At 39.3% G+C, this 23879-nt stretch overlaps 1 protein-coding gene across 4 annotated transcripts in view; it reads right to left on the minus strand.

Annotated features, from left to right (window-relative positions):
• Positions 1 to 23879, minus strand: part of NARS2 (asparaginyl-tRNA synthetase 2, mitochondrial) — a 117377-nt gene that overhangs the window by 32962 nt on the left and 60536 nt on the right. For all 4 annotated transcript variants that reach the window (XM_053670801.1, XM_037138547.2, XM_053670803.1 and 1 more), the window contains one exon: positions 2502 to 2634. In XM_053670801.1, coding sequence (XP_053526776.1) covers positions 2502 to 2634 — 133 coding nt within the window. The remainder of the gene's footprint in view (positions 1 to 2501; positions 2635 to 23879) is intronic.

The following is a 23879-nucleotide window of genomic DNA, read 5'->3' on the forward strand; positions in this document are numbered from 1 at the left end:
TAAATCGCTGGCTTCTCTAACCCTGACTTTCAGACTATGCTCTATAAATATATCTGAAGGAAAAATAAACTTAACTGAAGGATTAGCATACCCCTCAGATGTTTTTAGAAATGTATTACTCAATGGCACTAAAATAGTAATATTTAATGGCTATATCTCATGAGGGAAAATTCCTCTGTTACAATATTCTAATTTAATATTTAAGAGACTGCTCTTCATCAAGATAATAATTTCCACAGAATGTAACTTATAAAGGGAGAAAATTTAAGAGAAGCAGGAGACCAATTTTGGGTGGAGCATAATTTTTTCATTTATTTCTAGGAGAAAAACTTACATTTTAATTAACTAAATCATTCACCAGCATATGCCCTGAGACCCACTGAGCAGAGTACCAAGTACGCAAGAATTATTTAGTTATAGAATGTATAATTATAAAGATTATAACATTTAATAAATTCTGACACGATTGGTGTATTGTTTTTGTAACCTTTCCCTCTGGAATCTATGTTGGACCACTGGAGACAGGGTCAAGGCAGAATGCACAGGGAGATAAAAGTATGGTTTTGTTCCTTATGATACGCTCATTATCTGAGTGAAAACAGAACTGGGTTGTGGGATCAAATTGAAAGCAGCTTAAGGAATTTTATGACTCCATGCGAGGCTCAGATCTGCATCCCTACAATCTAGCAAAGGGTTACCGAACAGTGTTACACCTGACATTTTTGGCTGGAGAATTCTCTATTGGGGAGAGTGGGCTGTGCATTGTAGGATGCTCAACAACATCCTTAGATTTACCCACTAGATGCCATTAGCAACTGCTCTTCCCCACTCTCCAGCAGGGGCAACCAAACGTGGCCTCTGGGGGACACTGAGCTACAGCAATAGCAGGAGATGTTAAAGGGGTGTGGAAGCAGGTGCTCTGGTATGTGGTCAGACACCCCATCAGGACCAAGAGCTTTCTCTGTTGGGCATGTTCACTGCCGATGATTCACGGTCAACTCCTTCAGGAAGAGACCAGGCCAAGAGTGCTGTTTTACCCATGGTTACGCCTCTTCCCAAGGCTAGCTGATGTCCAATGACTGGTTCACAGCAGGAAACGCCAATGCTCACCCCTACACCTCCATACAGGACAGCTCTGAAAAACCGTTTCAGTTCCGAAGTCCCTCAGAGAACGGGCTGAGGCCTCTGTCTGTAAATGCATCACAGTTTACCTTCCCCCCGCTCAGTGCTGCTTTCTTCCTTTCCCTACACGTGCTGTTCTCCAGAGCACTTCCCAATAACCCCCCATATGCTAATCTCTGCTTTAGACTTTGTTTACTAGAAAACCCAACCTAAGATGGGATAATAAAATAGCCCATTCGGTTTGGTGGTATATTTGGTATTAAGATTTTAAGTGAAATTGGGTCATTTACTGGGTGAGTGAGAAGGATGTGTAGATAAATAGAAGTGACAGCTGATAAAAACTGCTAAAATAAACATCTTGTAATGATAAATCCAAACTAAGATGCTAACCAAAATGGTAATGAATAGAGAATTCATAATAACAACCCAATAATTTCTGGGTACTTATTAAGTGCCATGAACTATGCTAAATGCCTTATATATATTATCTGTCTAATCTTCTTAACTATCCTGCTGAAGTAGGAATTATCATTCCCATTTTATAGGTAAGGAAACTGAGGTGCAGAGAAATAAGTCCCTTGTCTAAGGCACACAGTAAGTAACTGATGGAGTTAAGAATCAAACCCTGTCCACTCAACTCCAGAGTTTGTGTGCTTCTTCTGGATTATGGCCACAGCCTCCTAAAAAGGCTCCTGCTTTTATTTTTATATCCCTCTAAATCATTCTTCATGTTGCTGCTAGAGAGATTTTTCTAAAATATAACTCTGGCCACGGCCTTTTCCACTGAGGACTCCTTCTCCTTTACCTTTTGGATTAAATTTAAACCCCTTAGCATGACATTTAAATATAAAGTCTTTCTTTCATGATCAGATTCTTGACTACCTGTCCAGCCTTGTTCCTTGTCCCCTAAACAAAGCTCTGCAGCAGCTGTGGATGTGTTCTAATATAGCTACAAAGAAGGTTCTCCTGGCATAAAGATGTTTTATTTATTTGCCTATGAAATAATGAGAGCTACTATTTGTTGAGACTGCTATGTGCCTGACCTTGTACTAGAGGTGCTTCCTAGTATATACACTGTTTCTTTTACTCCTCACAATAACCTTATAAAATAGGTACTATTATTCCCATTTTACAGTTGAGGAAGCTGAAGACCACCAAGGTGAGGTAACATCATAACAAGTTACTGGCAGGCCTGGGAAAAGAAATCTATCCAGCTATTGCACTAAAGGCATTCATTAGATGCTTATTAAATTAAGTAGCTCTTTATCTTTTTCATTCTATGAATACCTATAATGCACAGATATAAAAATGTATACAGAAGTATTCTCATGGCATAGATGCCTGACATTTAGAAACTATTTTAAAACTTGTGTACCTACCTGCATGAGATCTTGAAGGCTCTCAACAAAAGAAATCTCTGCTTCTACCATATAAAACTCTGCCAGGTGTCTCCGGCTCTGAGAATTCTCTGCTCGAAATGTTGGGCCAAAGGTAAACACTTGAGTAAAAGCTCTGCAATTCAAGATTAAGAGTATAAAAATAGGATTCACATGATTAATTTCAAGTATTTAAAATACTCAGTGAGCTCTTAATAAAAAAAGTTTTGTGCCTCTGTCTTGTCCCATATCCACATATTAGCTGCTGTATTTCTCTAATGGATGATAATAATAGTTTCATTAAAAATGTTACATTTATAGAAACAATTTTATCCTGAAGGAATCTGCAAATGTTTTACAAACCCTATGGCTCACTAAATATAGAATTGTCACTTCACTGCAGCTGCCCCGAACAACAGCAACCACATTTCACAGCAATCAAGAACAAAGTAAAGGAAAAATGCCACAGCTCAAGACGCCACACAAAGAATCTAGATAGTAGCGGTTAAAACTAGAATTTCATCTGGATAAAGTGTGCTAAATAGCCCTGGCTGGTGTGGCTCAGTGCTTGAGTGCTGGCCTGAGAACCACATGGTTGCCGGTTCGCTTCCCAGTCAGGGCGCATGCCTGGGTTGCAGGCCAGGTCCCCAGTAGGGGGACACATGAGAGGCCAGCACACACTGACGTTTCTCTCCCCCTTTTTCTCCCTCCCTTCCCCTCTCTCCAAAAATAAACAAAATCTTTTTTTAAAAAGGTGTGCTAATAATTACTTTTTAAATATGTGGGGGGAAAAAGAGTATCAGATATATAAGGTGATTTGCCTTGTTTACAGCCTGCCAAAGTCCTTCACAACCGCCCAAGTGTTTCACTCAAATTTGGGGGTAAGGAAAGACCTGTCTACTTAATTCTCTGGTTTTCGAAAAGAACTATAGCTCAACAATCTAAACATGAAAACAATATTTTTAAATTCCTACAGAAGTAGACACTACCTCATTCTTTAACACTTACAGTCATTCCTCTCATACAAAAACAGGGCAACAACTGAGATAAGATCAAATATATATGAAGTAATGAATATTTCTTGAGGACTACCTAATATTTGAATTTTAAGTTTCTGCTAGAGCAAAAAAAGAGGTCTGGGGTTCTTCGGCTATTATCCTTAGCATTCTTCGCTTGTTTGTCATCAGTGAAATAACATTAAGATCAGAAAACATAGTGCAGAAAATAGACAGACTGTGAATATACATACCAGTTTTTGGTTCTTTTTTAAGTAGAGATACTCTGGGAAGTGAATTGGAACACAATCATAGAGGAAATCAAAAGATTTTTTTTTTCTTTCAAAAGGTCGTATCAGTTAAGGCCTACTTGGTAAGAAGCTTAGAAATTTATGTTTTGGTTCTACTGCCACCTTCCTGAGACCATAATCAGTTGACCTGTGAGAACCTTAGCCTCTAATGGAAAAACAAGCAGTAAAAACTCAGGAATATTACTATGGTAACGTCTTTCCCAAGATTCAGATCCAGACTCGCCAACCAGAATGTCCCTGAAAAGACTGAACATACCTTGTGAAAAAGAAAATTCTTGCCATGCTTCCCCAAATAAAAAACAAAAATAGTGAACAATCCTGCTTTTGTTTTTACATTTCCCCCAATTCTGCTAATTGCAATTAATCCTCTGAGTCACCCAAACCACATCTTCCCACCCCCCCACTGCCCACATTTCCCGTATCATTCTGAGCACAAAATTACATTGTTTACACCTAGGAAAGCTCTCTGAAATCTAGAGACTTTTCTTTATCTCCACAGATACTGTCTTAGTGTAAATAAACTCCTGTGTTTTGCTTGGAAAACTACAACAGCTCTTTAACTGGGGCCTGCCACCTGTCTTTCTTCCTGCAGCCCCCAACTGCTGTGATTACATACAGACCTGATTATACCAACCCTAATTTAAAAATCCCCCACTGTGCAAAGGATGAAATTCAAACTCCCGACTTTGACTCAACTCCTTTCACAAAGGTTTTTCTCCAGTGGCAATGAAGACATTCTCCTTACACGGTGTGCCCCTGCATGATGCGAGACTTTCACGTAGGTCGTGCCCTGCTCTCTAATGCCCATCGCTGCTCCTCTGTCTCCACATGGCAAATTCAACTGCCCAATGCAGTATGAAGATGATGTTGTGTTGAGTCGTACACTTTAAATGTGCATGGTTTTGTTAACCAATGTCACTCCAATAAACTCAATAATCAATCAATCAAACAAACAAAACTATAGGTAATAAAAAAAAAGGGGGCAAATTCTTATCTAACCTTCAGAGCTTGGCTCAAATGTCACTCTCTCTTTGTAACTTTGCCATTCAGCCCCAAATTAACTGTGCCCTTTTTTATATGACTATAATACTTTATTCATATATTTATTACATAGAACATAGCACTTTGACATTATTCATTTCAGTATCTTTCTCCCCCAATAAACCATGAAACTTTCCAGGGCAGGAATCATGTTTTATTCATGTTTGCATCTCCAGTGCCTAAGATGAAACAGATGCTCAAGCTGAATGAATGAGCACTAACGATGATGACAGGCTTCCTCAGTTGTAAACTGGAAAAGCCCAGCATCCTTGCAAACAGCAACATTACAAATACGTACAAAAAAAACACTTAAATATACAGGGTGGGGCAAAAGCAGGTTTACCGTTGTGAGGACGCCAAACATAGTTTATCCTGGTGTTATTTTCCATACAAACCACTGTCAACCTAATTTTGCCCCACCCTGTATTTTTTTTTTAATATTTTCTTTCTTTATTTTTTAGAGAGAGGAAGAAGAAAAATGGGAAAGAAAGCTGCCCCCGGTCCCTCACACCTCCCTCCACCCCAGGCCCACCCTGTATTTTACTGTGCCCGTTACCCAGTACCCAAAATGGGTCAAACAATCTAGATTGGTCCCAAACAACAATTCAAAAATAAGAAGGCCTCATATTTCCAATCTATGACTGTGCAACCTCTAGGTGGATTGTCGATAGTATATCTAAATAAATAAAATGACATTTCTTTCTGGTATTGCGTCACAAAAAATTGTGTATACAGATGCACACTAACAATAAAAAAATTTTATTGAGATTTTCCAGGGTGTAAGTAGAAATGAGGTGAACTCAGTAAATTCACTTTGGGGGCTGTGAGGGCAATTTACGAGAAATGGGCAGTTTCTGAAATACAAGGGAGGCCAAGGAATGGCTGCTCAAAAGGAACATGTCATTTGTGTTACACCAGGCAAAAGGAAACAGTGGTTTCTAAAAGGACCAGAAATTCCAGTCAGGAGGGCATCTGCTCCTCACAGGGCAATGCTACATAGGGTGCTCCAAAAAGAGTAGCGAAAGGGATGTTTTATTTAACAATGGTTAATAATTTCCCCTAGCAGTGTGGGGCAAGCTCTCTAGTATAAAATATAGAAGAGAATCAGGGATTTTATTTTAATCATGGTAAAGATCAACCTCTAATTGAGGTACCCAAGAGTTAAGTATTATTCTACTCCAATAAGTAGAAATGATGGCTACGGTACTTGCTCTGAATTAACAGAAAGATCAAATGAGCTGGAAGCTATGTTGAAAATTGCCTAAGTCAGCATCCAGTCTTTAAGCAGATGAATGTTTAAATCATAAGGGTCACCCATGTTAGTACTCTGTGTTCTATTAGACAAGCAGTGACAGTAGCAGTAGTGGCAGTGGCTGCCATTAGCAAGTGCTCCTTGTGGGCCAGGCATTAGACGTAAGAACCTTACAGTCAGCTCCTTTATACTTAACTCAATTAACTATGTATTGTTATTTCTATTTTTCAGGCTAAGAAACGAAAGCCCAGAGAGGTTAAAAAGCGTTCCCAAAAGTCATGGAATCAGCCTAATAAGTGATAGAGGTCGATTCAAATCCAGATCTGACGCTAACAGTCACAGGTTAATTATGACATTAACATAACGACGCTCCTAACTGAACACTGGCAGCCCCTCCTCCAAGATAACCAGGGTAAGTGGTTTGGTATATTTTCCTTCCTTGTGAATAGCTTATTTGTTTTATGTGTTAAAATTACAGCTCTCTAGGATATATTGCCTTCATGTAAATAATGAGAATGATAAATTTTCATCAATACTTTGTAACATTTAGCAAGTCATTTAATCTTTGTGGTCCTGAAATTCTTCCATAAGTGAGAGATGGGGCAAGTTTGGCATTAATTTCTAGTATCTTTGCAATGATTTCTATCTCTAGGTCCATGTGAAATTTCTCTTATTTTATGTTGATCAAAAAATTTTTTTCTCTGTCTTCCACAGACATGAAAGCCATTTGCAGCAAGGCTTGGACCAGCCAACATTTAAAATAAAATCTGAGAATAAGCCCATTCTCAGACAAGGGCTTATTTCTAAAATAAGACACAAAATCAGGTGAAAGGCCAGTACTGCAGTGAGAAGAAAGCAGCAGAAAGAGAAACACTCAGCACTACGAAGCGTTCTTGTGCCAAAGTATGGGGCGAAGAAAGCTATATAAGGAAGGTCCATGAGCTAGGAGTCAATGCTTAAGATAACAAAAGTACACTCCATACACACCGACCAAGGCAGCTACAAAAACGGCTTAAAAAAAAATAAAAAGTAGTTAACCGAAAAAGGTTCTTCAAAGGTCATTTTCTCCCTTGTGTGGTTTTATGAGGCTCTAACTTGGCAAGTGGAATACTATAAAATGGTCCCTGATTGCCTGGCCATTTTTTCTCTCTGGCCCTACAATTTAAGAGCTGATCTTTACATTTTGAAAGAAAGAGGAATTATTTTTCTTTAGCTGGGGAAGAACCTAATCAGCATAAGTTGGATCAGCAACTTTCCCTCAGTCCTCCAACGTCCAGCCCCTGTCACTTCTCTACTGTCAGTTTAGTCAAGTTTACTGAACTCAAGTGAACTCACAGGCAGCTTTAAAATGGCTTATATTTCTAACTTTTTAAAAGAGAGACAAAGGGAGAGAGGAAGGCAGAGAGGCAGAGAGGGAAGAAGGAAGGAAGAGAGAGAGAGGGAGGGAGGGAGGGAGGGAGGGAGGGAGGGGAGGGAGGGGAGGGAGGGAGGAGAGGGAGGGAGGGAGGGGAGGGAGGGAGGAGGGAGGGGAGGGAGGGAGGAGAGGGAGGGAGGGAGGGAGAGAGGGAGGAGAGAGAAAGAGAGAAAGAGAAATAATGACTTGTTCCACTTATTTATGCATTCATTGGTTGTTCCTTGTATGTGCCCTGACCAGAGACAGAACCTGCAACCTTGAGGTATTCGGGACAATGTTCCAACCAACCAAACTACTTGGCCAGGGCTAAACTGCTTTCAAAATAGTCTTTGTAAAGTGGTATTCCCATCATTCAGAAAATAATCATCTTTTTTTTACTAGTGCTTTGTGTCCATTGGATTATCTATACCAGTGACATACTTGTCATTCATTATTTCTACATGCCTAATGGGGGGGACCTCGCACCTCCTTTTCAGCTTCCCCTCATTCCTCCATGCAATCCACTTGGAGGAAGGGTATAAAAGATGTAGCTCTCAAGGCTTCATCAACTCATGTCAAGATGCCTTAGAGAGGATACAGTGTAAAATCTAAAATTTTTTCTTTACCATCATTGCTAAACATTTCTGCAAAATTAATTTTCTTTAACATCTTCCAAATATTTGATTTGGAACTGAACTTGAGGCCCAAGCAAAATTTAATCCTAATTCTATAGTGAAATTCAAAGTTTGAAAGAACCTGACGACAGCCCTGCAACAGGGAGTGCAGGGCTGGCCGTTCTTCTCTGAGACGACACCAGAGCGGGGGAAACACTGCAGGGAAGGAGACAAGCACCGAGCACTTCCGTCCTGCAGTGGGAAGGAGCCTGACATGTTTAAGTGACATGCAGTAGGGTGGTAAGAGACGAAGTCACAGCGGTGGAAAGGTATCAGAACACGCAGGGCCTTCTTCATGAGTCATGATAAAGAGAGTCTGGATTTTACTTGAGACACCTTAACATATCGCCTCCTCTTGGAATATTTAACACTGTACTCTATTAGTTTTCCTATTTATCTGATTTCCATCCATCTCTGCCTCCTTCTACCTATTCCAGCTGTTCATTAAACATAAGCATTTCTCAAACTCAGTCCTAGAACTTCTTTTCTCAGTGTGTACACGCTCCCTAAATCAACTCACTCAAGCCAACGATTTCAATTCACTACCTATTGGCACACAATTCACAAATTTGTATTCCACCCAGACTTCTTGCCTAAGCTCCAGAAGCATAAGTCCACCTACGCAGTCACTCCTTTCCCTTGCTATGATCAGAGCTCATGTCTCCTCCTCGCCCGCCTGGGCTTCAGTCCCCTTCCAGCCTTCCTAGGTCAGTCCTCCCACTGGGTTCTTTAATAACACCATATATGTGTTTAAAGCACCTTTCAAAATAAGGAAAAACTGACATCTACGAATGTAATTATTTATTTAATGTGTATCTCCTCCTTCATTAAACTATACATTTCATTAAGTGGACTTACCTCATTTTTGTTTCATTATAATTTCCTCAGTCTTAATCCAGTGCCAACACACACTAGACATTTAAGATTTGTTAAATAAGCAAATAAATCATTTTTCTATAAAATATGCTGATCCCCAAACCAAAGGTCTGAAATGGCATTGGGATAGGGGTGAGGATGGAGGAGTAAGACAAGGAAGATAGCAAACAGAATATCAATTACTAAGCAAAAAATCCTGTTATTCTCTGAAATACTTTTTCACAGAGGGTACTAGGAGTTATCAGGATGACTTTCTTGACAAGTGTCTGCCCACACGTTAGTCATAATCTGTAGGCAACAAGTAAATCTTTTAAAAGGACTAGATCAGTTGAACTTCTCTAATTATAATGAAGATTTCACTTTTTGAGAAACTGCAATATTGCCGCACGGAAAACTACCCTAAGTTTCACTCTATGTACACAGAGCAGCACCTGATTTTTTTGTCTCCTCTGCAGTGGACACCAGCAAGCTAAAACAATTATTGCCACTTCATCATTTCTGCAATCATGGCTCTTCAGAGGACTGACTGGATATGAGGTATTAGAAAATAACATTTTTCTAAAGGTTTACAATTTGTTAATTATTCTTTCTGTCTGAACATTTATCCTCATGTTTCAATACACCATGAAAAAAGACATACACTGTGTCAACTGCATTTACTCGGACGGTAGGTGATTTCTCTTATTTTTCTCATATTTTGCATTCCTTGTACTGAAAAGAACAACATGAGTACTTCCATTTAGGTAAGTGTACCACATGGTATTTACATGTTACTTAAGTCTACAGAGATTTCAAAGGTTACCTTTTCTAAGGTCTGATACTATAGAGGTAGATGAGTCACTGTCAACAGTTTTCTGGGCTCAAGTCCTGTACTGATGACCCACTCTCACTTAAAAAAAAATCTTATGTACTTATTTTTAGAGAGGGGGGAATGCGGGGAGAAAGAGAGGGAGAGAAACACCGATGTGAGAGAGAACATCCACTGACTGCCTCCAGCATGGCCCCAACTGGGGACCTCACCTGCAACCGAGGCATGTGCCCCGACTGGGAATTGAACTGGCAACCCTTTCGTCTGCAGGTTAGTGCTCAATCTACTGGGCCACACCAGCCAGTGCCCACCCTTATGTTTTTAAGCTTATGTTAGTGATAAGTATTCTACAGACCTAAGTTGAAATCCTGGCTCTTCTACCTATAAACTAGCCAAATTAAGTTCTTTGAAACTAAATTTCCCCTGTGAAAATTGGGTTAAGTACACATATGTGATAGGGTTATTATGAAGATGAAATAAAACAAAAAAAGTAAAAACTTAACCTAATATTAACTATATGGTAAATGTTCAATAAATGAGTAACTGTTTTTTGTCCCCTTCCTTTCCAAACATTTACAGTTCTTGCTTGATAACCTTCGAGACTGCTTTATACTTTCAAATATTGGAGATCTCAAAGCAATATTGTTTACGTAGGTTATGTCTACCAGCATCTACCATTAAAACAGAAATGTAAGCCCTGGCTGGTGTAGCTCAGTGGATTGAGCATGAGCCTGTGAACTACACAATCATAGTTTGATTCCCAGTCAGGGCACATGCCTGGGTTGCAGGCCAGTTCCCAGCAGGGGACTCATGAGAGGCAACCATACATTGATGTTTCTCTTCCTCTGTCCTTCCCTTCCCCTCTAAAAAGATATATAAATAAAAATTTTTTTAAAACCAGAAATGTAAAAAATTTTTGTTTATTAATTCAATTAGAAATAATGACAACCCCATCATACATCATAAAGAACCTTTTTTAAAGTAAAAATTCATTAGAAGAGTGGCACTGTTTTGCATTTTTGTCAACCTCTCTCATATCTGGCTTAATAGAAGACTGCTGGGCTCTCATATCTGCATGAAGTCCACTGTGCTAGCACATGTCACGAAGACTCTGGAAAACTTCCTTGTGTATTCATGAAAGGATGAAAACGAAAGGTAAATGCTATCTTAGTATTATTATGAAAAGAATTTTAATCTCAAAGGAATCCCCTGTAAGGATCCCAGAGGGCCCCAGGGAACCCCAGACCAAACTTTGAGAACCACTATTGTAGACAATGGTTCTTACTGAGGCATATTAACCCTGGGCTTCACCTTGGGAGACTTCCATTTAGATCATCTAGGGAGGGTGCACAAGCAATTAATATGTGACCCATTAAGAAACAGTATCCTCAAATAAGTTTAGATCCCTCATCAGTATCCTTTTAAAAAAGTTTCTAGATGGCTATAATTTTACATTGGTAGTCAGGCACTCTATCCACTCAGCTATACGAGCAAGGGCCAGATGGCTATAATTTTAAAAAAGAACAATAACGTGTGCTGGTGAGGATGTGGAGAAACTCCTCATACGTGGCTGGTGGGAAGGTAAAATTCCACAGCTGCTGTAGAAAAGCTGGTGATCCCTCAGAAAATTAAACACAGAATATGACCCAGAAACTCAACTCCTGAGTATACACCCCAAAGAAATGAAAACAGGTGTTAAAAAAAAGAAAACCAACAAAAACCAAAACCTTGTATGTAAATGTTCATAGCAGCATTATTCATAATAGCCAAAAAGTAGAAATAACCCAAAAGTTCATCAATGGATTGTGGTTTATCCATAAAATGGCACATTAGTCAGCCATAAAGAAGAATGAAGTACTAATATATTCCGTAGTATGAATGAATCTTGAATTAAATGCAAGAAGGCAGACACAAAAGGCCACATATTATGTGATTTCATGTCTACGAAACTTCCAGAATACATAATTCTATAGAGAGAGAAAGCAGAAGAGTGGCCACCAAGGTCTGGAAAGAAGGAGGAATGGAAAGTGACTGCTTCATGGGTATGGGGTTTCTTTTTGGGTAATATTTTGAAACTAGAGAGTGGCATTGATTGCACAATGCTACTAATAGTAAATTTCGTGTTATATGTATTTTATCACAATAAAAACTTTTAAAGTTTATTGAAACTAGTCCATCAAGCACTTTATATATGTTTTATTTCATCCTTGCTACACTATGAGGCTGATGATTTTACATCATGTTAGAGCTGAAGAAACTGAAGCTTAGACAAGTTAAGAAACTAGTCCCAAGTAGCAGAGCAGAGCTGGCTTTAACCAAAGAAGTTTGTCTCCATGGCCCACTCTCTGTGGTGCTATGCGTACATGGTCTTTAAAACTATCCAAGTGCAGCGCAGATGATTAATGGTCCCTTAACCTCACAAAACACTACCATACATTCCAAAGGGAGGTTTTGTACCCTTCATGTCACTGTTATCTTGGTGGTTTCTGGCCCTTTCCACAGCATGTTCCCGGCTCACCTTTTTTCCTTTTGCTTCTGTCTCTGCAACCGCCACTCCCTACCACTGATGGCAGCGCCTTTCTGCTGTATGATTTTCTCAATCTACAGCCCCTTCTTTTGGAAAGTAGATAGCCATTCATAAGCATCGATGGTCAATCATGACATCTTCATTCCATTTTATATTACAAAAAGTGATGAACACATCCAATACACTTCATATCTCTTTCTGCTATGGCCCCTTTTACTTAGGCTCAGGGATTTACCAACAGAAACTTTTGTGGTGTGCTTCTTCACCGATCCACTTCCCTTCCTATAACTGCCTTCTGGTCCAGAGCCATTTTGGGACACTGTGAATCCTAAAAGGCTGGATTTGAGTAAAGGGAGGCTTTGTTTTAATTGCTTAGATGACCTACAGTAGTGGTTCTAATACTTTTGCATACATTGGAATCACTGGGGGTTGTTAAACACATCGCTGGACCCCATCCTCAGAGTCTCTGTGGCAGTAGGTCCCAGGGTAGGCTTGAGAGTTTATGTTTCTACAATCTCCCAGGTGACGCTGCTGCTACAGGTCCAAGGGCAACATCTTGAGACCTACTGACCTTGAGAGTGGTTCTCCGCCTTGGCTGTATAGTGGAATAACCGATGGTACTTTGGAAAACAATCCTGATGCCCAGTTCCATCCCTATACTGATTAAATCTGTTCTTCTGGTAGTTCTGAGTCGAAACAAGGTACACCTATATTTTTTATTGATAAAAGCTCTCCAGACATTCTAATGGACAGTCAGAGTTGAGTACCACTGATCTAAACCATTTAAGTACCAATTACGATTGAAGTAAAGGCATAAATAATTAATACAAAAGGTGTTATTTTGCAAAAAGAGTACCATGTACATAATAGCTATAGACTATAAATGAAAAAAAATTCTAATGTTCCCAACAGACTCCAAATCAGAGCTCAGCTGATAAACACAAAAGCAAAGAGGGACCATGGCGGACCAGAAACACACAGAAACCAGATGCTTTTAAAGGAGCACTTAGCCTACAGAAATAATGCAGAAAATTTTCTGTTTCTCTGTATTCATTTCTTCTGAATTCTAGAGGGCGGGGAATGGAAGAGAATGGAGGGAGTACGAAGAGGGAGTAGAAGAGCACAGACAGACATACATAGGATACAAAACTCTCCGAACTCAGGAGCAAGTTTTTCATCTGTGTACCAAGTAACACATGCAGGGATTTCACAGTTGCACTGTATACAGCAGTCAAAGGCATTCAATCCTTCAATAATTTTGCATGCTTGGCCAGACCTCAGCAAACTAGAAGGGTGGGGCTAGTCTCCCAAACACTTAAAAGTGAAAATAAGGCAGGTTAGTCACCTCCCTCACCAAGGAATGCAATGCTAGCGACGGGTAGAGAACCCATGTTAGGCTTTCAAGGCAGCACGCATACACCGCAGAGTCAAACAGAGACATCAGAGACACTAAATCACCACGTGCGATAATCTCATGAGCAACTAAAAAAAAAGCAAATTAATTAGCAAAAATGAAGTTCAAATAGTGAATTAAGCACAGATATTCATATTCACTCCTTTCTGAGATAATCTTGAAATAATAATAAAAAATTAAAAGGAAGAAATAGGAAAGGGGCCTTCAGTGGACAAAAGATCTCAACAAATCTTGGGAGGACAGAAAACAGATGGTTGAGTGATGAGCAGTGTGCCAAAGCATGGAAGCCACTGGCTGAACTAGAGTGAGTGCGCTGCGCACAAAGGTGCCCTGCACACAGAATCCTGGTGAGGCAGGGATGGGGGAAACGGAGATTCATGGAGAATTTGCATAATGGAACTGCCAACCCTCTCCTAGCTCCTGCCGGAATGGCTGGAAGTCAGATGTCCCCCCAGCCACGGAATGGGGGTCTTTTCTCAAACAGTGGTCCTCAGCGGCATTGTCACCTGGCAGGTTTGCTATGACACGGACCACGGGGCCCCTCCCACTGTTTCTCGTTTCAGCAGTGTTTGCCCCAGTGCAGGAGAGGGGAATGGGAAGTGACTGCTAAAGGGGAAGGGATTTCTTTTTGAAGTGATAAAATATAATATTAGATAGTGGTGATGGCTGCACAACTTTTTGACTACAGTAAATACTAGTTATTTTTAAATGTTTGTTTTTTTTTTTAAATTTTAGAGAAAGGGGAAGGGAGAGAGACAAAAAACGAAAGAAACATCAAGAGAAACTCAGTTGCTCACCATAGGCGCCCTGACTGGGGGGACTGACTCACAATCCAGGCATGTGCCCTGACTGAGAATTGAACCAGCGACCCTTCAGTGCATTGCGGGCTGATGCCCAACCAACTGCACCACACTGACCAGGGTGAACTGTGCATTTTTAAAGGGTGGATTTTATGGTATGTGAGTTTTAACTCAGTAAAGTTGTTCTTAAAAAAATCATTTATTCACCTGCACATAGGTAGCTCAAAGAAGCTTACCAAAAAGATTTGAACAATCATCAAACCATGTCTCCCCTTGTCCTCCCTATGCTGAAGACACTCAGTTTCTTTAGGCCGTGATGTCCAGATCCCTCGTACCCTGCCTGTTGTCCTAAAGTCAGACGGGACTCAGACTCACAGCTGTGTCATACAAAGTCTAATGAAAGATTCTAAGTTTGGAACAGGTCAGAGAAACTAGAGAGTTTTCTAGCTTCTGATAATTTGGCTAAATATAATTCATTCAAGGATAACGTATCAAACATAACATAAAAGTACTAAAAGACATTCTATAGCCAAATATAGATAACATGTACCAGAATAATTAGAAGATTATACACCATAAAATGCTCTATAATAATGGGGACAAAAAGTACTAACTGGGTTTCTATTGTTCCAAGAAAAGAAAAGCAATAGAATCCAAACTATCTTCCAGCCAAGATGGAGGCGTAGGTGGAAACACTGTGCCTCCTTGCACAACCAAGTTAGAAGACAACAAAGTTTTAGTAACAAAAACGCAGCCAAAACACAGAAAATTGAACTGTACAGAAGTCCGACAACAACAACGAATCATTCAGCCAGACCGGTAAGAGGGGCGGAGTGAGCAGCAGATTGGGGTCAGGCAGGAAAGATCGGCCATACCAACCCAGGAGTGCAAGCGGATCCCAGGTGTTGGCAGATCCCAGGTGTTGGCAGATCCCAGGTGTGAAGTGGCAACTGGTGGACCCAGTGAGGGTACAGGGTGGCTGGCTGACCACGGTCACACATTCGAGTGCAGATAAACCAAGTGAAGGAGCAAACAGTGACACAGACTGCTCAGGCTAGGGCCCCAGCAATGGGAATTAAAGCCTGAAAGCACCAACTGATAAGCCTGTTGGGGTTGAGGTGTCAGGAGAGTTCGTTGGAGAGACCCACAGGGTCCTGGAGGGTACACAAGCCCACACACCCAGGAACCAGCACCAGAAGGGCCCAATTTGCCTGTGGGAAGCAGCAGAGGGGACAGAAATCAGAGAGAGAGCAGAAAAAACCCCATTGCCCCTCTCTGACCCCGCCCCCACATTCAGTGTCACAACCCAGTGACCTGGGTGGCCCCACCCTGGTGAACACCTAAGGCTCCGCCCCTCATATGTAACAGGTGCAAACAGACCAAAACATTATGGCTCAAGAACAGCTCAACGCCCCAGAACCAATAATTCTAAGCAACCAAGAGACAGCCAAACTTTCAGATGCACAGTTCAAAACACTGGTGATCAGGATGCTCACAGAACTGCTTGATTTTAATCACAAATTAGAGGAACAAGTGAAGGCTAAACTAATTAAAATGAAAAGAAATGCACAGGAAACCAATAGTGATAGAAAGGAAACTGGGATTCAAATCAAGGGAGTGGACCAGAAGGAAGAAAAAAAATGACCAAACAGAAAAGAATGAAGAAACAGGAATTCAGAAAAATGAGGAGAGGCTTAGGAACCTCCAGGACATCTTTAAACGCTCCAACATCAGAATTATAGGGGTACCAGAAGGGGAAGAGGAACAGCCACCAGTGGAAAACTTATTTGAACAAATAATAAAGGAGAACTTCCCCGATCTGGCAAAGGAAATAGACTTCCAGGAAATCCAGGAAGCTCAGAGAGTCCCAAAGAAGTTGGACCCAAGAAGGAACACGCCAAGGCACATCATAATTACATTAGCCAGGATTAAAATGAAGAAGAGAATCCTAGAAGCAGCAAGAGATAAGGGGATAGTCACCTACAAAGGAGTTCCCATCAGACTGTCAGCTGATTTCTCAAAAGTGACCCTACAGGCAAGAAGGGGCTGGAAAGAAGTATTCCAAGTCATGAAATCCAAAGACCTACATCCAAGATTGCTCTACCCAGCAAAGCTTTCATTTAGAATGGAAGGGCAGATAAAGTGCTTCTCAGATAAGGTCAAATTCAAGGAGTTCATCATCACCAAGCCCTTATTATACGAAATGTAAAAGGGACTTATCTAAGAAAAAGAAGATAAAAAATATGAACAGTGAAAGGACAACAAACTCACAGTTATTAACAACCACACCTAAAACAAAAGCAAACTAAGAGGACAGCTAGATCAGGAGCAGAACCACAGAAACGGAGATCACATGGAGGGTTAGCAACAGGGGAGTGGGAGGAAGAGAAGGGGGGAGAAGATGCAGAGAATAAATAGCATAGATGGTAGGCAGAAAATAGACAGGGGGGAAAGAATAGTGTGGGAAATAGAATCTAAAGAACTTGTGACACATGGACATAAATGAAAGGGGGGTAATGGTGGGGGATGGGGTGCGCAGGGTGGAGGGAAATGAAGGGGGAAATAGGACAACTGTAATGGCATAATCAATAAAATATATCTAAAAAATAAAATAAATTAAAAAAAAGAATCCAAACCAAATATTACAGTCAATGCTCATTAAATATGAATGCCATTTTAAAATGCACCCTCATGTAAATATTCTACTGATAAGGTTACCTCTAAATTTAATTCAATCCAGGCCAGGTGAAATTTCCTTGCCATGGGCTCTTCTTGCCCTCAGGACAATCTCTTTATAACAGCAAATGCATTTCTAATTTCTCACTTATGCCTGTCCTGCTCATCTGAGTCCTGAAGGCTGGGATCTCATCTCCGAACCCCAGCACCTAACCTAGTGTTTAGTACACAACTGGCTCTCAACAAATATTCAATTGAATTGAGATTGATTTTTGAGCCCTGAATCAGGCATGTGGCAGTGACCAAAACTAAGAAAACAAAGAGGAACAAGATACAGTTTGAAGAATCTACAAGCTAATGGGAAGATGAACATAAAACCAGATAATTTCAATATTTTTAATAAATAAAATTGACAGACACTGTTTTTCAACAGGTATTTAAGTCCTTATTTTATACTAAGTAATATGAAAAATAAAATATAGCCCCTATATTCAAAAGCTGAGAATCTACGCTACAGGGGGGAAAAATCAATGATTTCAGAGTTACAAAGTAGATAAGAATAAAGCAACCTGGACATACGAACAAGGATGCTGAACAAGGAAGACATGGTGGTGGTGGTGGGGGTGCTGGGTGAGATCACTTCTAAGCTGAGTTTAGATCGACAGGCAGGGGTTAGCTAGACAAAGGCATGGGGAAAGACACTAGGTAGAAAAACAAGCTACGCAAAAAAACATAACTATGTGAAACAGGATGATGTGATTAGAATATTATAAGCAGTTCTGATTAGCTGAGGGAAGTGGAAGCAAATAACTGAAGGAAAGCAAAGGGTGTGCAAAGAGAATTTGGAATAACATCCACATAGCTACTTTGACAAAAGGATGATAGTGCATTTTGTAGCTAGGAAGTTCCGAAGGAAAATAAATAGACTTGGGGTATAGGATGATGAATTCAGCTTTGAACGTGTTGAGATTGTCACACAATAGCCAACTGGAGAAGACAACTGGCACTTTAGTTTATAGGTGGGAGCTGAGCAGAGACTCCATGTTAGAGGGAGATGTGATTTCACAGGGGCTTGCTTTGACCTTCACCCTGTATTTGTCCAGGTTTTTTCCTATAGTACATCAACATCAACAATTTAATTCTTCATTAACACTTGCAATTATTTAGCTTTACCACTTTTTCCATCATCACCCTCTACTCCTATTCCCTCCCTTTGCTCCTTACCAAAGCACAGATTCCTTGATCTATCATTATAACCTTCTGTACCTATCTACTTCCATCAAATTCACTTGGCAATACCCAACCCTTGATTAATGCAAACGTTCATATACTTGGTATTGTACATGCAAGCAAGCTAAATATTCCCACTAAAGAGTCTCTGCACTTGCTGCTCAATTGGCCTGAAATGTTCATCTCCTGGCTATATCATACAAATAATGTAATTGGTAAGGTGATAATGAATGAAGTTCCTGAATCATTTATACCAGTAGTCTGTTAATTCGTATTTCTAAATAGGGTTAAATTTTAACATAAATAATACACTGAAAGAATAAACCTCTGTGTTTTAAGGTTCCTCCTTCAAGAGAACAGCATAAAGAAACATCATTATTCACACACAATCAGGAAACATTTAAATAATTAAAGATCTCAAAGTTCCATGATGATGCTTCCATGAAATAGAGTGAAAAGAGAAGATTAACATACACTTAACTCCTGCTGTGGGATCAACTTTATAGTAGAAACAGCAGAGGAAAATTTTAGAAGAAAGAGAATCTGTGCTTTACAAATTCAACTTGATGATACTTACTGAAATCTATTTTTATAGATATAGCTCTTTAGAACAGTATTTATAATCTATAAGATAGACATGTATGAAAAGAACTACAAACTACCTACCTGTTAAAATGAGAAACTTTTTTGGCTTTTGGACACAAAATAGCTAAGTAGTATAAGAGAACACAATAAGAGAAAAATAATTCTTATGGAGAGAAAAAAGGAGTCAAGGAACACGTAATATTTCAGATGAGCCTTGAGGAATGAGTTATGGCAAAGGGAATCTAATGCCATAGGACGGAGCATTAGAAACACAGAGGTACATGAAAATGCACAGCACGAAATGAAATAGCCACAATTGAAAAGATCTTGAAAATCAATGAGTATACATTAACGAAGTTCAGATAAGCATCTAAATATCAAGTGGATGAAGAATGAAAAAGTGACAGAGGATGGACAGACGGATGCACAGCAGTTACAAGGCTACCTCGGTTTCACTCACATGCTGCCATTCTTACCACTGCCACTACTGAACAGGATGAGCGAATCCTGACTATGAGGGTTTCATGGCTTCTGAGCTCAGCATCTGAACTCATGAGATAATCCAGGGGAATGAGTTTAGGATTGCTCAGACCAATCGCAAAGCAACTGATCACTCAAACTGGAATGAAATCAACTAAAAGCCTGAACTAATTCCCCCCTCCAAAATAGAAATAGCTAATGTTTTCTCATTATGAAAGTAATAAACATTATTTTTTCAAATATGAAAAAAGATAAGTTTAAGAAAGAAAACGAAATGAGTAGAGCTAGCCATTGCTATTGAATATTGGTGATTTTTCCAGATTTTTCCTACTCATACATACACACACGCTGTAAAAACTGAAATTACATTCTACTTTGTTTCAAAACCACTTTTTTGTTTCTTTTAATGACACAATATAAAGCTTTAATTCACTGTTTGGTTGAATCACAATTAACTCTCAATTTATTGCCAGGGTCCCTTATGTCCACTTTTAATTTTTGAGTTTCTTTGTTGAGAAGTTTAAACTATTTCTAAAAATTAGTATTTCATAACTTTTATACTTTCTTAGAGACTGTATCTGTTTCCTCAGGCAGCCGTAACAAATTACCACAAACTGGAGGGCTTAAAAATGACAGAAACTTATCTCTCACAGCTGTGGGGATAGAAGTCTGAAATGGAGGTATGCGCAGAGCCATGCTCCCTCTGGAGGTTCTAGGAAAGAATCTTTCCTTGCCTCCTCCTAGTTTCTGGTACCTCCCAGCAGTCCTTAGTATTCCTCAGCATCACTTCATCCTCTGCCTCTGTCTTCACAGGGCAGTCTTCCCTCTTTGTGAACCTCCTCTAAGCCTTTGTATCCAAAATCTCCCTCTTCTTTGTCTAATAAATATACTAGTCATTGGACTTAGGGCCTATGCTAATCAAACATTTTAATTTGATCACATCTGCAAAGACCTTATTTTATTTTTATAAATTTGTGTTGTTTTATTTTCTGAAAGATTTCATTTATTTATTTATTTTTAGAGAGGGGAAGGGAGGGAGGAAGAGAAGGAGAGAAACATCAATGTGTGGTTGCCTCTTGTGTGCTGTGCTCCCTGCTGGGGACCAGGCCCACGACCCAGGCATGTGCCCTTACTGGGAATCAAACCAGTAGCTCTTTGGTCCTCAGGCCAGCACTCGCTCCACAGAGACACACCAGCCAGGGCTACAAAGACCTTATTTTAGAATAAAGTTGTGGAGTTGCACAGCAGAAGTGTGCTGGGCCCATAAAATAAGGTTGCATTTACAGGACTCGTCTTTTGGGGGGACAAATTCAAGCCACTACAGAGATCAGCCAAAAGACAGAAAAATTCTTTTTTTCTTCTAACAGAATAAAACCCACTGAACCTTTGAATCTAAGATGCACATGGGATTTCCTCTACACTGGAATATTTTTCTATTTCAACATCCTAGAAATTATTTTATCATCAATTACTCCTAATTAGGTTAAAAAAGAGTAATCATGAAAATAGAACAATGATGGATGCCTAAGATAAGTAGTGGATGAGAGAAAGACGCATTATTGGGATAAATCATTACCATTACATCATCTTCAGTTTTCTCACTGTAGTACACAAAGTACCTACCCAAGAGAAATGAAAACATGTTTACACAAATACTTGTACTCAAATGTTCAGAGTAACATCACTGATTATAGACCAAAAGCAGAAACAACCCAAATATCCATTACTTGCTAAGTGGACAAGCAAATGTGGTACACTCATAATGGAAAGTTATTTGGCAATAAAAAGAAACTAAGTATTGATACACGCTACAACACGGACACACACTGAACATACTATGCAAAGTAAAAGAAACCAACCACAGAATACAACACAGGGGTGGGCAAGAATAGGCTTACAATGGTAATACCAATAAATGATACAATAATACATCGTAGTACAAGAGTAAACTTCTACGTATTCACAACTGTGAGCAAACCTACTTTGCCCACCCCTGTATATTGTATGATTCCATTTATGTGAAATATCCAGAATGGGCAAATCCATGGATACATAAAGCACAAAGCAGATGAACAACAGTTGCCTAGGGTAGGAGGGATGATGGGTAGTGAGTGCTAATGGCAAAAAAGTTTATTTTGGGGTGATAAAAACATTCTTAGATTACAGTGATAGTTGAACAACTCTGAAAATCCACTAAAACACATTGAAATGTACACTTTATTTTTTGTGCAATTAATATTTTATTAAAGAAATTTTTTTTCATGGAGAAAAGGGAACCCTAGTGCCCTGTTGGTGGGAATGTAGACTGGTGCAGCCACTGCAGAAAACAGTATGGAATTTCCTCAGAAAACTAAAAATGGAACTGCCTTTTGACCTGGCAATTCCACTGCTAGGATTATATCCTAAGAACTCTGAAACACCAATCCAAAAAAACCTATGCACTCCAAATGTTCATAGCAGCACAATTTACAACAGCCAAGTGCTGGAAGCAACCTAAGTGCCCATCAGCAAATGAGTGGATCAAAAAACTATGGTACATTTACACAATGGAATACTATACAGCAGAGAGAAAGAAGGAGCTTATACCCTTTGTGACAGCATGGATGGAACTGGAGAGCATTATGCTAAGTTAAATAAGCCAGGAGGTGAGGGACAAATACCATATGATCTCACCTTTAACTGGAACATAATCAACAAAAGAAAAAAGCAAACAAAATATAACCAGAGTCATTGAAATTAAGAACAATCTAACAATAGCTAGATGGGAGGTGGGAGGGGACAGTGAGGAGAAGGGTTTTCAAAAACTACTATAAAGGACACAAGGACAAAAACAAGGGGGAGGGTGGAAGCAAAGGTGGAAGCATGGTGGGTTTGGAGTGGGTAGGGGGAAAGGTCCAGAGAAAATACAGACAACTGTAATTGAACAACAATAAAATAATTTTATAAAAAGGAATGTAAATAAGGACTGAGTTAATGTAAAAACATTAAAAAAAGAAATTTTTTTCATGACTAACTATACACTTTTTAGTTTTTTTGTTCACTTTAAATTGGTAATTTATGTTAAGTAAATTATCTCTCAATAAAACAGTTTTAAAAATTTGAGTTTACTATGCTTAAATTCATATTAATATTAAAGTTAGTTTTCACTATTCCCTTATTTTACTTCTGTAAATTATTCATAAGATGACTTAAAAATATTTATTAAGAATAAAAAATAAAAAAGAATAAGGTCCAGCCCTGGCTATGTGGTTCTCTGTTGGTTGGAGCATCATCAGGTTGATTCCTAGTCAGGACACATATCTAGGCTGCAGGTTCAATCCCCAGTCAGAGCTTGTACGGGAGGCAACTGATCCATATTTCTCTCTCACATTAATGTTTCTTCTTCCCCCGCTCTCTGCTTCCTCCCCTTCCTCTCTCCTCTCTAAAATCAATAAACATATCCTCAAGTGAGGATTTTTAAAAAAGGAATAAGGTCCATTACCCCAGATGGTAAATAATGACTATTTTCTAGGTATACTGAGGGTTAACCAATCTTGGTAAACAGCCATTTAGGTTGTTAGTAATTTTTCACCAGTATAAATAAAGTTGCTTTTAACATTTTTGTTTACACATCTTGACAAAATTGCCAGAACATTTCCTTAAGAAAAATTCCTAGATATGAAATTCTTGACAAAAAGGTATTTCTCCAGAGAGGCCATGCCTATTTATATTTCCAAAAGCAATGCTTAAAAGAAAAGCATCAGTTTTATCTTGAAACAGGCTTGACTTCAGAGCTTAGTACAAAAAATCCCTAATAAGGAAAAAACACGTGTAACAAAATGCCAAAATAAACAAAACATAACCAACAACAACAACAAAAGATAAAAACGTTATGTTTTCCTCCAATTCTGGCTTTAACTGATAAGAAGTAAAAATTTTTATTAGATGACATTTCTTTTTTTTTTAAGAACCTTTTCTTTTAAAGATTTTATTTATTTATCTTTAGAGGGGAAGGGGAAGGAGGGAGGGAAAGAACTATCAGTGTATGGTTGCCTCTCATGTGTCCCCTACTGGGGAACTGGCCTGCAACCCAGGCACGTGCCCTGACTGGGAATCGACCCGCGATCCTTTGGTTCCCAGGCCCACGCTCAATCCACTGAGCTACACCAGCCAGGGCTAGATGACATTTCTTAATTGTAGGTTTTGTAATTTAGAACATTTTGAATTCTCTCAGAATAAAAGAATATAAATTATATATGTAGGCAGAATATAATAAAAACACTTACTTAAAAAAATATTGTAGCTTTTTGGCTCTCTGAGCAGGACCACGGCAGTCAGCC

The sequence above is a fragment of the Artibeus jamaicensis genome, unplaced genomic scaffold (genome assembly GCF_021234435.1).
Source record: "Artibeus jamaicensis isolate MK-2021 breed Jamaican fruit bat unplaced genomic scaffold, CSHL_Jam_final contig_64, whole genome shotgun sequence".
Classification (NCBI taxonomy): domain Eukaryota; kingdom Metazoa; phylum Chordata; class Mammalia; order Chiroptera; family Phyllostomidae; genus Artibeus; species Artibeus jamaicensis.